The sequence below is a fragment of the Neltuma alba genome, unplaced genomic scaffold, assembly GCF_004799145.2.
Source record: "Neltuma alba isolate B1F8T4 unplaced genomic scaffold, ASM479914v2 tig00010940_pilon, whole genome shotgun sequence".
NCBI classification, from domain to species: Eukaryota; Viridiplantae; Streptophyta; class Magnoliopsida; order Fabales; family Fabaceae; genus Neltuma; species Neltuma alba.
In genome coordinates, this window is record NW_021635713.1 from 74,620 (window position 1) to 92,988 (window position 18,369).

The 18,369-nt window shown below is 35.5% G+C and overlaps 2 protein-coding genes and 1 long non-coding RNA gene across 3 annotated transcripts; 1 reads left to right on the forward strand and 2 right to left on the reverse strand.

Moving 5' to 3' along the window:
- Positions 1-334: 334 nt before the first annotated feature.
- Positions 335-4,869, reverse strand: LOC114760146 (protein DETOXIFICATION 41-like). The gene is made up of 8 exons (XM_028949410.1): positions 4,449-4,869; positions 2,837-3,393; positions 2,094-2,180; positions 1,928-1,984; positions 1,605-1,843; positions 1,264-1,382; positions 630-716; positions 335-426 (listed from the first exon to the last, which is right to left on the reverse strand). Exons 1-8 carry the CDS (start codon positions 4,788-4,790, stop codon positions 352-354), a joined length of 1,563 nt encoding a protein of 520 aa, XP_028805243.1. The 5' UTR covers positions 4,791-4,869; the 3' UTR covers positions 335-351.
- LOC114760147 (uncharacterized) lies at positions 4,738-9,938 on the forward strand. Its single transcript, XR_003742023.1, has 2 exons — positions 4,738-4,818; positions 9,642-9,938. It is a non-coding gene; the product is annotated as an uncharacterized LOC114760147 (long non-coding RNA).
- Positions 9,939-13,117: 3,179 nt separating this feature from the next.
- Positions 13,118-17,957, reverse strand: LOC114760156 (auxin response factor 6-like). The gene is made up of 8 exons (XM_028949418.1): positions 17,829-17,957; positions 17,608-17,730; positions 16,871-16,946; positions 16,592-16,736; positions 15,635-16,501; positions 15,363-15,505; positions 14,014-14,204; positions 13,118-13,651 (listed from the first exon to the last, which is right to left on the reverse strand). The coding sequence occupies exons 1-8, from the start codon at positions 17,933-17,935 to the stop codon at positions 13,459-13,461; spliced, it is 1,845 nt and encodes a 614-aa protein (XP_028805251.1). The 5' UTR covers positions 17,936-17,957; the 3' UTR covers positions 13,118-13,458.
- Positions 17,958-18,369: the final 412 nt, after the last annotated feature.

Sequence of the window (18,369 nt, forward strand, 5' to 3'; positions counted from 1 at the left end):
TATCCACTGAGCCTATCAGATAAAATCTGAGATAAGATATAATATATCCTTATCTCATAATATCATGATATTTGAATTTAAATCCAGAATCAATCACAATTAATTCTAAATATATATACTTAATATATATTTAATCTACACAATATAAATTAATTAATTTAATATAAATTAATTAGATTTATATCGTAACCGATTGGATATGATTCAGGGTGTTTGACCAAGTCAAACATATCACAATATCGCTTGGATATTTGACTGATATATTCTCTTTATACCCGGTCAAATAATCCGGCCCATCAAGGGCGGATCCAAACCCAAAAATCCAACAGACATGAACAAGAGATCTTGTTCTCAATGGTTGTCAACCAAGTCGTTCAAGCTATCTTCATCTGCAGATTTCTTCAGACGAGCAGCAGCTTTATCAACCTACATAAGAAAGGCAAAACAAACCATTTAGCTGGATCATTTCCTCAAAACAAGAATCTTACTAGGTGTTTGGAATATCTTAAAACAATCACTTTGCGCTTTGCCACATAGAATTCCTCACTTATTTATCTCGTACAACACAAAAATACAACGTTTGTAGAGAAGGATCTAAAGTCAGAAATTTTGAGTATGTATGTATATACCTCAGCATCCCAGTTTGTTCGGATGATCACAATGCCCACAGTGGCAGTCTGAAGAACACTTCCTATGATTATGCCCCAGTATAGACCCTATTCATAACATACAAAATGCTTATTCCTTCATCCTCAACATGCTTATTTACCATATAGGGATAGCTGTTTTCACTTCAATACTTTATAATTATAATTATGGAGTCATAATTTTTTTTTGAAGGTGTTCTATTGGCAGGAATAAAAAGCTCTTTCTTGGAAAACAGAGAGAGAGAGGAGTTAGGTGGTGTATGTAACTTCTTTTTCCTAAAAAAAAAAAAAAAAGAGGTTCTCTTATTTTAGAAGCATTTTAAAAGCTTGTAACTTAGAGGATCCAAATTCTTGGTGGTTACCCTATTTGAAAAAAGTGGCACAAGAGGAAAAAAAAAGTGTATAATTTGACTATCTGAAATTGAGGTGCTTTTGAAGTGAGTGAAAAATGACACCAAATGAGAGTAGTATGTATGGGATTGGTTCATTTTCCTTGTTTCTGCTCACTTGCTATATTCTTTAAAGATCTTGTCTTCAGAAGTACTTTAAACATATTGTCTTAGCTATCATTTATTATTAGCATGCTAAGGAAACTGATAAAGTTCATCAAACTTACTGCAATTCCTAAGCTGGTTTTAAAACCAAGTAGGCACGCAATAGTGAGGCCAATAACATAATAAGAAACCAAGTTCACCCAACCCACTAGACTTTGCCGCCCACTTCCAATTGCCTGGCCTATCAAATAAATGAAATATAAATTTTAGGAACCTAAAGATGAAGAAAGAAAGAAAGAAAGAAAAAGGCATCTCAAATTCAAATTGATTTATCTGGATGCACGCCCAAGTATCAAATGCTCCATTTCCCACTATATATCACTCATTTTGAACAGCAAGAAGCATGATCTTCTAAATGCAAGAGAATTTATTGATCACTATAATGGTAATGTTGGGTGGTTACCAAAGAGAATGAAGTGATTGCCATTGATGAGGAAAGAAATGGCAACAAGTGGAAACAAACTGTAAGTGACTTTAAAAACTTCAGGATCAGTGGTATAGAGCTTGATCAGTCCAACCCGAAATATCAGAATTATTACTGAGAAAATGAAGCTTATGAGGATGGCAATTCCATTGAATACGGCAATTGAGAATTTTGCCACTCTTGGATTACCTGCCCCAAGCTCATTACCTACTCGAACACTGCAAAACCCAATCACATCTCAACTCTTTACTGTGTTAAGGCACTGCGAGATTGATGCAGGACTAAACAATACACACACAAACCTGGAGGCTACTAACATGCCTGACGAAAAATTGGAGCTCCAGTTCAAGTAATTGATGCTGAAAGCATATTAACCACATTATGAGGAATTCGAGCTTGAAAGTATAAACATTTCGGCTAGAGAGAAATGAAAAGAGATTGAGGGAGGAAAAAATAATATACAGTTACCAGATGGCTAGAGAGTCCAACACGATGGTAGGGTTGGGAAGCATCTCAGACACCAGATACACAGCAAGATAGTAACATGACTCCAAACTACATTCATTTGACAAAGTTTCTTTACCAGATCACATATCTAGCAAATGATTGTAATCAACAGATTCACAAAATCCTGCTTTCAAGTCACCATTCGACGGAAGAGAATAGCAACAAGATAATTGAGAGTTTCTGGACTAGATTCTTAGGTTATGGAAACTTTGTTTTCAGGTCGCTGTTCAACAGAAAGCAGGAACAGAGGTGCAGAGGAGAATAGTGATGAATTAAATTATTAAGACAGGAATAAGAAATCTTGGTTATTGATTGCTTCTTTTACCTCTTAAAGTTAAACATTCATCTCACATGACATGTCCCTTACCCTTATGAGTGTATGTGTCAAATAGGCACTAGAAGTCCTTGAGAAAATTTATTTTCCTACAAGTCCCAAATTAATTTATAGTTCCATCTTAGAAACAAAAGCCAAAACACATATAATTTTCATTTTTATTCCATATGCATTGCAGATTAGTTAAATACTCAATTAGTGTTCATGATGCCAGTGCTGCACTCTATTTCCCTTCCATTCATTGTAAGATTTCAATAAAAGTGCACCAAGCAAGTCACTTGAATGTCTTTGTACAATCAATTTCGACTACCAACCTTTTATAAACAATTCTATTTGAATATGTTTCACAGAAAGAGGTTTGGACACATACCACATCATAACAGTAGACGAAGCAGTGAGCTTCGCATAAGGCCAGAACCCCTTCATCTGGAAAGCTTTAACAGAAAACCCAGTCCTAGTTTCCTTGCAAGAAGGGCTGAGAATAATGTAGAGCCCTATGACAAGCACAAAAACCCAGCAAGAAAGGCTTAAAGTAAGAGCAGCCCCCAATAGGCTGCAGCCTAGAACAGAAACCACTAGCCATGTGAGAAGCAAGTGAAAGAGAAAAACCCCAACAGCTACGTATGCCAGAAAGTTCACTATATTCTGTGCCATGAGGAACCTCTGCATAGGGTAGAGAAGTGCATATGCATAGAGCTGAGGGACTAATCCACGTCCAAAAACTTGGCCAAGTTCTGCAATTTCATCGCTCTCATATTTGCCAATAAACCTGAGAAGTGGACCGCAATACCAGTATAGAAATGTTAGAGGAATAGCTGCCCCTAACTGCAGAATAATTGATCTTTGACATATTATGCCCATTACTGCATATTTTTTGGCCCCGAATGCTTGCCCACATAGAGTTTGAACTGCAGCAGACATTCCTACCTGCTTAAATTTACTCTAGTTAAATTTTTGAGAAGGAATATATCCGCCATTCAGCAATGAAAATCATAGTTATGACGAGTTATACAGGTTAAAATCTGACAATTAATAACTCAGCACATATCTTTAGGGATTTTATATCATATATCTCTTATTCAATGGTAGGTAATCAGGAATAGTCTATGATATAAGCTTCATCCGAATTTCTACGGCTAATACGTCCTTACTTGAATTACATGTTTTATTTAAATGCAGAAAAAAGAAAATCATGCACAAAATGGAATCTTTATGTAATTCTTCATCCGATATAATTGTTGCCAGAGGGTTTTGAGATGCCAGCTTGCTACAGGAGATATATTTCTGGTTGAACGGGAGGTAAGGGCATGACTGAGTCAAAGACGCTGTGAAAGAAGGAAAGAGAAGGGAATGCGCTCTTTGGGTCACAATCACATTTCATTGCCCAGTTACCCACGCCCTTAAGTTTTTTTTTTTTTTTTTTTTTAACTGGTAAAAAAAAATTAAAAAAAATTGCTAAAAAATCTCCCGTGAAAATTTTATTGTTCAAAGATACCTGAGATTTATTAGCTCTTGAACAAGGGTAACTAATTTTTAATTGTATATAATATATCTCCAGTTATGCATAAGTGTATTGTCTTCCATGTTGAGACACAAATGTGGTTTTGACAAAAACCAGCAATCAATTTTGGTGTTCTTCACTTGAATAAGCATCGTAATATTTGTTAAATTTGAATAGTTTATATTGAATACAAATATTCTTTGGTAAAAAAAAAGAAAAAAGAATGCGAATATTCCAGATTTGATGTTTTTAGAATTAAAAAGAGTATTTTAATTTGCATAGAATTTAAATAAATATTTTATTTAAAAATCACCTGTTGAAATATGTAAATTTAAACTACTAAAAATAAGACAAGTCACTTTAGATTGATCGCAATCCCAAATATTGCTGGCAAAAAAAAAAAAAACACTATTCTAACGATAACCGACAGCCAATATTTAAAGCTGAAAGTGACAGCATTGTTGTGAACAAAGGCACATACCATAACTCCAAAAGCCAGAGCTTGAAGTCCAAGACAAGCAAGAGAAGCAGCAGCAAGCTGAGTATCACCCAGATGACCAACAAAGATAAGAGTCACAAAGATCAGCATATAAGTGAACAAACAACAAGTCACAGAAGGCCATGATAGCTTCCAAATCAGCCTTGTTTCCCACCCCACAACCCTAATCCACCATTTCCATCTAAGAAGCTTCCTCTTCTCTGCATATTTTCCCAGAAACTCCTCAACTTGTGCAGAACAATAACTTGGAATCCTAGCCCCATCATCTTCTTCTTCTTCTTCCTGAATCAGCAATGGCTGATATTGGTCAAGAGAACTGCTCATGGTTTGTTATTATGCTGGGAATCTTGAGGTTTGTCCTTTGTTTTCGCTTTTCTGCTTTAGAGTATGGTTATTACTTTTGAACGGAGGCAGAAGAAGTAGGTGAAGTCCTTTTGTCCGGACTTATCAGCTAACAATCAAGGGAGTGATCGATTGCTTGGTGACGAAACGTACTAACTACCCAATTAATATTCACAAAAGTCACTTTTATCTTGACTAATTTTTGCAAGCTGAAATTGGGATAAATTAAAAGTCAATGTAAAGTGACTATGCTTAAATAATTTTTTTATTAAAAAGCCAAAAATTTATTTAAATAATATATTAAAAGAATCAAATAAATGCTAGCTCATGTATGGCGCGTCAAAACTCCTTGCTATTAATAGAGATGGAAATGGTAATGCTAATAGATTGGTAACGCTATTTTAAAGTATTTTACTCAAATACCCTAAATTATTTTTTGAGCTGCATCTAGTATCCTAAATTATATCTCAACTAGTACAGTGCCCATGCAATGCACGGGTATGAATTCGTAGTTTTTTTTTTTATATAAGATAAAAAGTTGAATCACCACAACATAATTAATTAAATATTATATTTCTATTTCAAGTCATAATTTCAATTTAATTTAAGAATAAAGTATTCATAAACTTTTGAAATATGTAATATATGTAAGTCTATTATCTAACATTTTAAAAAGATTGAATTAATAGAGACAAAATGGTTAGTGAGTTAAAATATTTTTGAAAACCATATAAAGATGTACTCCCATAAGTTGAAAGTGATTGTCATGGACAATAACTTCAAGTTTAGACACCCCATCCAAAGAGAATTGCCTCTATAACATTCAAATAAGCAGTTCCTATTAAAAATCAAAAGGAGATTCTAAACCAAGAACTAACAATATGAACTTAAAATAATATAAAACTATCAAAACAATATTAAAATATTCATATGCAAGAAATATTTTATGAAGACAGAAGAAATATAGGAAAGAACCACAATAATAGCCTATGGTTGCAAACCAAAACTTGAAATGTATCACTACAAAAAAATAGACTTTAGGCGATGACTTTCGGCGGCGACAAAAAAAGTCGCCGCCGAAAGTGGACTTTCAGCGGCGACTTTTCTAGTCGCCGCTGAAAGTATAATATAATAATATATATTTTATTTTACAATATTAATAAACAAATTGTCGAAAATGGACCTTTAGCGGCGACTTTTTTGTCGCCGCCGAAAGTGGACCTTCAGCGGCGACTTTTTTGTCGCCGCTGAAAGTATAATATAATAATATATATTTTATTTTACAATATTAATAAACTGCCGAAAATGGACCTTTAGCGGCGACTTTTTTTGTTGCCGCCGAAAGTGGACCTTTAGCGGCGACTTTTTTTGTCGCCGCTGAAAGTATAATATAATAATATATATTTTATTTTACAATATTAATAAACAAATTGCCGAAAATGGACCTTCAGCGGTGACTTTTTTTGTCGCCGCTGAAAGTATAATATAATAATATATATTTTATTTTACAATATTAATAAACAAATTCAATCTGGCTCAGCGGCAAGAAGGTTAGACACAAAGGGAGGCGGTCACGAGTTCGAACCTGGAAGAAGACACATTTAAGGTGAAAATATTTAGACGATGACGTGGCGAGGAGGAGTGACGTGTCAATGACGTGGAGGTGGCTAGTGATGATGTGGCGGTCGGCGGTGATGACGTGGCCGCTGATGGCGATGACGTGGAGGTCGACGGTGCTGACGTGGCGGCCGAAGACAATGACGTGGCACCGGCGATGATGACGTGGCATTGGTAAAGCCAATTCTTCTTAGGCATTACTTTCAGCGGTGACAAAAAAGTCGCCGTCGAAAGTGTTTTCTGCGCGACTTTTTTGTCGCCGCCGAAACTGCTAAAAGTCGCCGTTGAAAGTATCTTTTAGTGGCGACCTTTTTAGTTGCCACTGAAAGTTTTTAGCCACGGCTGCTACGGCAACGATTTTTCAGCGGCGACTTGTCGCCGCAAAAAACTTTCGGCGGCGAATTTTGTACTTTCAGTGGCGACTTTTATCGCCGCTGAAAGTTAATTTTTTTGTAGTGTATGGTACTCACATATTAAAATGTTAAAACTTCTATGCAATTAGATGACATAGAATGATACTGAAATTTAATTTTAAAGAAAAGGCTAAAGTATGATTAAAATAAAGTAAGGACCAAGGTTACTCTAATACAGGTGGATGCTTGAGTGTTTTTGACTATCTCATCACAAGCATAACCTTCCTAGTATTCTTGTCTATTAAAAACTTAATAGTACTCGTGCCTCTCTCCTTGTATCAATTCCCAACAACTTCTCCTCCACTATCATGGTCAATTATTTGATTAATTCAATTAATTCTCAAATAACTCTCATTCCTTTTTCTTTTTTTTTTTGGCGTGAGACGTAACTCTCATTCAACGTATACCTTGATTAATTTTACCGCATAGATACAAATAAAACCAAAATCAACCAAATTTCAAAATTATACTACCTCCGGTTTTTAATATAAAAACTAGTTTAACTTTTAATTTAGTTTTAAATATAAGACCCTAATCCACTTTGTCTTTTATATTTATCTATTTTTTCTAATGTAATCCTTATAGTAATTGCATATGTCAAATGTTAATGACATTTGATTAGTAAGGATATTTTAGAAAAAATAATACATATTTATTACAAATAATTAACTTAACTAATTTTTTTAATTTAATCAAATTAGTCAACTAGCTCATATATTAAGAATCGGAGTTAGTATATAAATGCAAATTACAAAATTATATATAAATGTAAAGAGACAAACACGAGCACAATAATTTATTTTTATGTTGATAGAAAATAATTTTATTTTTCCATTTTATTTTTTTAGGAAAAATTAATATTTTAGTCATCTAATTTTTAATTCACTTATAACTCAGTCTTTTAATAATGACTCGTTGTAAGTTAGTTACTGAACTTTTGATTTGCTTATTATTCACTCCCTCATTTTTTTCATTTTTTATATTCTTATCCTTCAGTGAGTTATGAGTCATCCATGTGGTATAAAATTTAAACAAAATGAAGTAAGGACCAGAGAGGACGGACTGACGTGGCACAGATGAAAAGAGAAGCTTATTATCTGCAACTTCGTTCTTTTTCTCCATTGACGCCCACTTGAATGCAGTTTAAAAAAAAAAAAAAACAAAGAAAGGTAAGTTGAGAACATCTTCTAAGTCCCGAGCCGGAAGTTCATCCTTGTGAAGTGAAACTTCCAATGGTTCAGCTTGCACAATTACTCATGGGTGATTTATCCTTCACAACCTTCAGTGAAAGCCATGGGCAAATTCCAGACTAAAATAAGACCCCCTAATTAACTTCTTCATGACCCGTAGCTTAATTGTATTTCGCGGTTTCTTCTGGGAAATCCCCATATCTTTCTATTTTTTCCTTTGTTATGTATTTTTCCTTACTCTTCGTCATGTATATGTCTCAACTCTCTCTATCTCTAAGCATGTCACTCTATTTTTCAACTATGGCATACCAAGACCCATAAGTTATTGGCGACAGCAATGAAGGTTCGGGTCACGTTGCTCTCAGTATATCAGGAAGCGGAGTTCACGATTCTGCACCATCCCTTTATTTAGGCATGAACGAACATGGATTTGTGTCAAATAAAGAATCATTGTAATGAGTTATACACATAGGTATAACCATTGGATCTGGTGTCATTTCAAATATAAACTAGACCTAGACCAATGACACTTGGGGCACGGAGAAATTAGTAAAGCTTGCATCTATGAACCCACAACTCTTAGGTATGTACTAGAGGTGTTAAGCGCCAGATTATACCCGCCACATTTCTGCTGTTAAAGATGATTTTGCATATTATAATGGTTGTGTGCATTCATGGTGCATAACAAATGCTCTAGATATTTCACCACGATCTCATAGGAGCAGTCCCACTCTACATTCATAGAGATAATTTCATCTAAATGTACTTGTACTACATACACTATCCCGTAGGATTATAAAATTATTAAGAGCTTTTGCTCAGTCTCACAAAAATGCAGTCTAACACATACCTGTATACTATAAGAAGTGACTTCAGAGAATTATTCAATGCTAGCAGAATTAACAAACAATTTGTTCTCATCCATTAAACCTTCTTGATGGGATCACCAATCACAAAAGTTGGGTTGCCATCACTGTTAATTTCAAACCAGCTTTAGTACCATTCCCCTCGATATTTCAACAATCTGCTTCCTCCCCAAAGGTTTTGTTAATGGATCCGCAAGATTCACTTTTAACCTTACAAAATCGATTAAGATCACCCCTCCTTTTAGCAGCTGCCTCAAAATATTGTCTCTCAACCAATTATGTCTACTTTGATTATTAAACGTTTTGTTTTTAGTCATGGCTATCGCAGACTAACTATCACAGTGTAATGATATTGATGGTATAAGCTTGTCACCCAATAAGATATTTGCTAAAGAAGTTTTTCAACCACTCAGCCACAGCTCCAGCCAAATCCCTAGTAATTAACTCAGAATCTTTTTCAGATGTGGTTATGATACTTTGTTAGTCTGACTTCCATGTGACAACCCCACCACCAATTATCTCTTCTAAATCTAAGATCTAGTTGGCATCACTATATCCTTTTAATACAGTGAGAAATCCACTATACACTTGGTCTTCCTCTCTCCCATCCCATGTGGGATTTTATTTGACACACACCTTACACTTTCCGCAACATAAGTAAATTTCTAAGATTATTTGCCTATTATGGCCAACAAGCTTGGTGTAGATGGACTGACAAATGAACTGTGCAATGGGTTTAATTTGTAGTGGATTCTGATAAAGGGGTCATCACGTTCGACAACCTTAAGAGGAATTCCACTTTGCTGGGGTACAACATTTTGCGGTTGAGGATCTTTGCTCCACGTTGAGAGGTGATTTTGGCGTTGGTGGTGCTCTGAATTAGCTGGAATTCTTGATTACGGAAGCTTTGTCTATAGAGCTTGTGAAGGACGCCTCTTCTTTTCATCTTTGCAACATCTATCTTTTCATATCCTTGCTTCTTTAATTTAGTTTAAATTTTATAAAAAAATCCAGGTGGAACTGATTTGGAAGCTATTTTTGCCATCTTGATGACCCATAACTCAAAGAAGGATAATAATATAAAATGTAAAAACATGAGAGATCGAGTTATAGTCAAGTCAATAGTTTAAGGACTGAGTCGTACCAAGTTATAATTAAAAAACCGAGTTACAAGTGAGTTAATAGTTGGAGGATTAAGATTAATTTTTTCTTTATCTTATTTCGCATTTTTTGACTACTTATATGTTGTTTAATAAACATAAATATATCAACCCTAATTAATATATTATGACCATGGAGATTGATTCTTATAATGGCAAAAGTGTAAGGACCTTATAAAAAGATTATAAAAACTTGATTAAAAATTAAGTAAAACTATCAAGATGAAAGAAGGGAAAATAACACATTAAGAACCTCAAAATTGCTAAATCTCCCAATGAGTACCCCAATATACAGAAACTTTAAAAAGTGCAGAAACATAAATTGAAGCTTTGAAATTCAATCAAAAAGACACGAGTGCCTCTTGTTTAAGGAAAAAAAGGTTTCTCACCCTCTTGCCGTAAACCCTGCCAGTGACTGCTGGGAGGAATATTTCGACACTGGTGGGAATATTTTGGACTAAGTAGTAGAGGTGAAATTTCATCTCATGACCACTTACATTCTAAAATTAAGGATGACCATTGAGTCTCCAAATTTGATTGACATTATAATGTAAAAATTATACTCCTCCTGTCCTTAATATAGGACCCAATTCTTGAGTTGGTTTTGATCCTAAATATAAGACTCATTTCTCATATTTATCAGTTTTCTCTAAATTACTCCTATGGATACTCCCTCAATCATAATCAAGTAGAAGAGGGAGAGGAGGTATTAAGAAAGATGATTATGGTGTTTTAGAAAAAATGTGTCACTATTTTTTATAATTAACTAACTTACCTAACTTCCTTAATTTAATCAAATTAGTTAAATGGGCTTATCTTAAGGACCGGAGGAGTACAAGTTAACTCTTTATCTTTGATTGCAGATCATTCACCAGTTTTATACTGGTTTTAACTACACTTCATCAAATATTAATAATTTTTGTTTAGTATAAGTAACAAGGTCACACAATTTTTATATAGGTATCAACTACATTTAATTAGTTATTAGCAACTTTCATCCAGCAATCTAGCAATCACGATTTTTAAATTTCATACGTTTTAAACAAATTAACAAGGCCCTTTGACCACAAGAGTGATTCATAGTTAATGAAATGTCATTGATAGCTAAACAAAAATTATGAGTGACCTGAAAGAGTGATCTTATTACTTGTCACATGAAAATTGTGTTTTTTTTTTTTATAGAAGGGAAAGAAAACAAAATTACCAACAAATCTCCAGAGCCTAAGCTCATAAAACGGGTAACAGCATCAGCACCCAAAAGTTGAAGGCCGTGAGGATTCGCCAGAGCTCTTTTTGCTAAGGAGTCCGCCACCTGATTGTCGTCTCTAGCTAAGTATTGTAGTCTCCTTGGCTTCCATAATCAGGTTGAAGTCCTCGTGTAGGTCAGGAGGGTCTGTCTGCAGAAGCTTCAAAGCTTCCTGATCGTAAAAGCACATTCCTATGACCTCCGTCCCAAGCTCTTTTCAAGCCCATAAGGCAACCCCAAAGCTCAGCTGAGAGAGCATCTCCAGAAACTGAAATCCTTCCAGGACAGAACCATCCTTATCTCTGTGAATTCCACCACAAGCGGCATTATAGTCGTTGAGAGAAAAGGTTCCGTCAACATCAACGGATACATTGAAAGATTCCACCAAAAGATCCGTGTCATCACATGAAAATTGTTAACAGCTAATTAAATGTAGTCAATACCAATACAAAAATTATGAATGACATGAAAGAATAGCCTTGTTACTGGCTAAACAAAAGTTGTTAACATCTAATGAAATATAGTCAAAATCAATACAAAAGTTGTGAATGACTCAAAAGAATAACCTTGTTACTTGCTAAATAAAAGTTAATACTACCTCCGGTCCTAATTATAAGAGCCAGTTGATTAATTTGAGGAGATTAAGAAAGTAAGTTGAGTTAGTTATTTGTCCTAAATAGGTGTTGTCTTTCCTATAATTATTAGAAGGATTATCTTAAAAAAAATTGAGTAAATATGAGAGACAAAGTGGATTGGGGCTTATATTTAGGACTAAAATAAAAGTCAAACAGGATCTTATATTAAGGACTGGAGGTAATATATGATTAAGTATAGTCAAACCGTACAAAAGATGTGAATAACCTTAAAAAAGTAACATTATCTCGGTTCCTAAACTTCAAACAATACTAACAACTTTTGAATAAATTTTACCAATTTCGGCATAAGAATCAGGCTAAAGTCTACATCTAGCCGCTTGATTTCATAAAAGGTTTCAATCTGATCCATTGACGTGTATATTTAATCATTTAATCCTAAAATTATTAGTCTGATATAATGATTTTTTTGTAACAATTATAGTTTTTTTTTAAATTAAACTGTTAGTATTTGAAAATAATTTATCAACATTTAATAGCTCAATATCTTTCTTTTTTTTTGGTTAACAATTCAAGTTTAAACAACTAAAAATATACTTCTTAAATTTACATAACCAAATCGTAACCTTGTGTAAATTTAAAGAATTGAAATATATTTTAACCTATAAATTAACAAGCCAAGATCTTAACATAAAAATTTGAGAAAATAAAAACAAAACATATCTTTAAGGAAATGTTCAATTACAAATTTCAACGAGTAACAAAAAATTTTCAACTCATTTTCCTTATTTCGAAATAGAAATTATAAACCAGAGCATTTGTCTTTTCATTGAACTTCAAAATTCCATTTTAGGATTTTGCTACTTTAGATACCTCGTGAAGGATTTGACATTCTTTATTAGTCATTTTCCCATAGAAGAATTATCCTTAAATTAAATTTATGAAGTGTTCAAATTTTAAACTTTTCAGAAAACAAAATATAGCCCCATTCGACCCAATCAGGAAAGATCAAACACGCTTGTCTCACTGAATACCAAAAAAAATTAACGTGCCTTTTAATCAATCTGGGTCGTGGGTTGTGACGTCCTCTTAACCCGTACCAAAAGAAAAGCTAACATAGTAATAAGATACCAAAGATGAGTCTAATGAAATGAAGATAGCTACAGAGAGCTTAAATCTTGAGAGCATAACATGAACATCAAATAAATTTGCCAAGGTTTTTAGGGGGGTGAAAAGGACTTGGTACTCACTAAGTTTTCTTTTAAATATGACCAATAATTTGGAAGACGTCAAGGGGAGAAAGCACAAACCCTACTGATAAGGACATGACTCCATCTTCTACATTTAGTGCTGATCTAAGCGTTACAGTGACAGCTGAAGAAACAAGGTCACCTATTATAATTTACAGTGATATGCTGTAGATCTGAATAGGCCTTGCAGAATCACTAATACATACTCAACTATAAAATGGATATATAAGAATACTAGGCCAATCCTGAGACGAGAAACATCTTTCATAAAGACTCCAGACATTCTTTACCACTATGCCTATGAAGCAGATCATTCTAATAGTCTAGAGACCCCATTGACGCAATCCCATTGCTAGGATTTCTCAACTCTTGCCGACTCGCATAGTTGTCAGTGGTAGAAAGCCTGTGGGCTAATGCAGAAGCCGTGGGACCAGAACTTTCTCTGCCCATTTGTTGTACTTCAAGTGGAGACAGAATCTTGATGTACCACACATTGTTCACAAACTCCCTGCAAAAGAAGTGTCTCAGAAATACTTGAGAAATGGCATGGTGCCTGTAAAGGCTATGGCTAAGCAGAGGCAACAAGACTTTAGTAGTTTTTTATTCTTTCGTGGACCAACATTATTTTAGTATTTTTAAGTACAAAGAATTTAGTAGTATCAAAGCAATCAATATATTCAATATCAAGGACCAGGGTAAATATGAGAGACCGAAAAAACATTTAATCAATGTTACATTTCCAAATTATGGGTACCACGCCACAAATAATCACTATCAGACACTAGCGGAAAGCTAGTCATCAATAAATGACAACCAATATGACGTAACTGAACAAAAATTTACCAAAAACTAGTATAATGCAAGACTTACTGCCAAGGGTCATCACCAAGGAGAAGAACATCATTCTCCCGGTCAACGAATACAAGCTGCCAGCCTGATCTCTGAGGGTTCTCTAGTTGGCCTTCAAGCCCAAACATGCGGGCAAGCTCACTACGTAGTTCATCGTAGCTGCTAAACTTAGAGATGTCCAGTGACCTCCCAAAGCACCCTAACTTGTGAACCTGTCCGGAGAAAAACAAATAAGAGTAGAGAACATTAGATGTAAGCTCATCATGCAAAAAGAAATCATACATAAATATGAAGCTCTTCATGGTAACTAGTATATACTCATAATATAAATACCCTCCCACTCCCCATGCAGAAGGCACATTGAACATGAACATGCTACATGCCAGTGTTCCGTTTGCTCCTGGTCCTTTCATGTACATAATTAAAGATTTTCCAATTATATTCATTTCATATTCATCCTCCAATATGATATGAATCCATCCATCATCTTTCCTTCTTTCCAACCATCTTTTTCCTTTTTTTTCCTTCCTTTTCTCTCTCTGTTTCTTTCTTCTCTTTTTTTTTTTTGGGGGGGGGGGGTGTTGTTTTGAGAGGTGCACTCACATAACTCACAAGGCCGCCCACGTAAGTATCCATTCATAGTAAACAATGCTATGCAGAACACAAGTACACAGACAGCAGACCTCTTTCTCAACACACAATAAAGAGATTGACGTATTGTATAACTCCACCATTCTGGGAGTAAAAATGATCTCCTAACGTGCGAATAGAACTCCAAAATCAGCCATGCCCGCCCTCTTCCTGGAGAAGGGAGCTAGAGAACTTTGAGGCCTTAGTTTCCATTTATTGATGGTTTACATTTCCGTTTTCAACCAAATATGACCAGTGCAAGTATATTTAAACATATTACTTTGCAGAGGTTCACCTACATTATCTCTGCAACATAAAATTCCTTCTTTCCATAAATGTTCAGATGCTGCTCAATTATATCACCATGTTCCCAGAAATTTTGATGTTTCCAAACCTATGAATAACACCAAAATATGATATTAAGTTCTTATTGAGCTCACAGGTTATAAACCAGCTTTCCTTCCTTGTGTATTTTAACTAACGTAAACCGCATTATTGAACAATTGGAATACAATTCAACATTGACGCAATTGTGTTTTTATCAACTATAGTACATCCTCACAATTTGTTATATGAATTTAGCTCACAAAATTTAGTCCAAAGAAAAAATGATACGTCCCACACTTCAGAAAGCAATCCCTCCATCCTCCAAATATAAAATGCCCAGTTTCAACAAAAAGTGAGGACATTATATTAAGAAACAGTGGCACTAAGGTACAAAATTTAAAAGAAAACTTTACCTTGACAAAGGTTCCAGTTGATGTATTTGCTTGCTCCACATTTTCTGAAGACTGCAAAAAACCAGATTCATCTACACAACTTGATGTTGTCATATCTGAACTTGGAGGATAATCAGTCCCTGTAGCACCACCGAAGTTTGAAGCTGAAAAGGGCATCAATAATGTATCATTCTCATTGCCAACGTTTCTCATGTTTGACATGCTATTTTGTGACATAAGAGTAGGATCAATATTAACCCCAAACAAAAGATTGGTCTGAGGATCAGTGGCACCTGGGTATGCAGAATATTCTCTTCCAGGAAATGGAGGCAAAATAGGAAGTTCAGATACATTTGAGTGTGATGTACCCAAGTTTCCCACCTGGGGTAATACACACTGAGCAGCAGCAGTATGAAACTGAGGTTCAGCAGTTATTTGCTTGGGTAGTAAGGAAGCAGGAGAAACCAGAGAGTTGGATCCATTCATGTTAAGTAACTGGGATACTCCATCCTGGGGAAGCGATCCAAGTAGACTGTGGATAGCAGAAACATCAGAGCTGGGAATTTGGTTCTGGTTCCTGGCAGGTTCAGGGAAACTCTGCTGCTGGCAATTTGAAGCAATGGCTGGCATGGGTGGAGAGACAAACTGGGTGGGTGATGCAAAATTAGACAAAGGAGAAACAACATTTGAGATCTGCTGCTGAACAGGTAAACTGTTAGGTCGATGCTGCTGCTGCTGCTGCCGCCTCTGATCATTATAAGGATGGTAACGCTGCATCTGTCGTTGCAGAAGTGAAGACTGAGAAGGAATCTGGTTTTCTTGAAAGTTGTATAGGACATTTTGGGACTGAGACTGCTGTAACACTTGCCTCTGGATACCAGAAGAAGGAGCACCAGGAACATTTGAAGACTGCTGAAACTGCAGCAGAGATTCAGAAGAAGGTTTAGACGGACCCATTGCTCTCATTTCCTGAAGTGCAGCAGCAGCCATTGCTTGGTATATTTCTGGCTGAAGTCCGGACATGGAAGCACCAAGTGTTGGCTGCATCCATGGTGCAACCCCCAGTCCCTGGAAGTTCAGAGATTGCATTCCTTGATCCCCAAGCCCACCTTGGAGCCACGTGTATGGAGAACCAATGTTCATGTCACCATCTTTTAGACCTGAAGCACACAAACAAGGGAAACAATTAAGTTGAGCCAAAGGAGAATATGCCACGTAACTCACTGCACAAGTAAAGCAATGCATGCTACCAAAAGAAGGTAGTCCTGACGGCCAAGGGCGTTTCAGCCTCAAAGGAAATGGGGATGGATACATAGGGAATGTTGTCAACGGTTCAATCTCCCACAAGGAAACTCTAGGCTGCCTGTCCCCTGCAGTGGACTCATCCCAGCCAACCTGCACCAATAGGCAAAAGTTTATACATTCTACATCATTTCCAAAGGTTCCCAATATTTTAACATTTTAATATTGTTGAAAAAACTGTATTGACAAAGCCCCATAGCTGTTTAAAGTGAATGATTTCGACAAACCTTCACTGAACGCCAGTGTGAATTTGGCCAGCGAACAGGATCTAAATCACTAATGCCTGTTATAGTACCCATGTACCTGGACAAGGACATATTAAATAGAGTAAACGCATCATTGCTCAATAAAACCAAAGAAAATAAGCAGTAACGAAAGGAAATGGTCATCATCATCATAACAATGACAACAACGATGACAATTGCTATGATTCACAAAAGCTTCAACTGTCACGAATGCATAACCTGTGCAGCTGCACAGTCCCCAGGCTGAGCTGCTTTATTCATGACTTGTGAATAGTATAACTCCTTGTAGACTTCATTATTTATATTGATATAAAAAATATTAATAACAGAAGCCAACCGTGACAACAATTCTTTAGCAGAAAAAAAATTTTGAGAAAGAAAGAATAAAAAGCGGAGAGAAGTCTATGAGCACAGTCTCTGAAAGAGGAAGCTAGAGAACCAAAATGATATAAAACAAAAGGTAACCAAAGATGAGCAAACTTGTCCAGCCAACGACAAAAAATCTCCAGTTATGAATGGCAAACTCAGTTATCTGCAAAGCCTAAAAGAGACTGAGTGATTGATGTGAGATCATGTATTTATCTCCTGTTCGTGCATCTAAGTATGTTCCTTTCATTCTAAAACAAAACACCATGCAAACAATGAATATTGTGTGAAAGTAGAGTTTGATTATAAAATGACCAGACCAGTGGAAAATTACAAACAAAAGTAATACCTACCTACGGACACTTGATTCTTCTGTCTCGAATAACATCCTAAATCGCATGCCAACAGAAACTCGGGTATGATATACAGCTTTGACATACTTGGCTAAGGGAATGACAAATTCTGATGGGCTTGCCCTATTAAGTAAAAAAGAAATTAAACAAGGCTTGAAATGTGAAAGTTAGGATTCAGCAATATTGCAATAGCTACAATCTATATCATTAAATTTGTCAACCTTGGGTTATAGAATATAGTAAAGCGGCTATTCGTTGCAGCCGCGTGAGCTGCAGCAGCAAGAAGACCTATATGCATGCTGTCACTTGACAAAACTGAGGACGGCATAACAGTCGTGTGGACGAATTGCTCGCCGGATTCCCAAGAGTAATTGATTTTTATCATTCCTGGTGCAAAAAACAGGAAGATGGGTTACACTAATATTTATTGATAAGTTTTAAAGCCTCCAATAGAGATACAGAGAAAATTCATCATCATTGATCATTCAAATCGATGAGGACCACAGATTCTGTAAAGAAAGGTTGGTTATTTTGTTATGACAAACTAATGAGATCAATGTATAAAATCTGGTTAAGAAAGCCCTACAGACAGAGGTTCTATTAGAAGGTTAAACTCTTTGACTATTATGACTATTATAAAATCCATTACTTATGCTGACAAAAAATGCATTACTTATAGTCTAAACTTCCCTATTTTTCCTTTATGGCTTCTAAGAATCTACTCAAACAATCACTGCAGATTTGCTGGCAAATTCCAAAGTT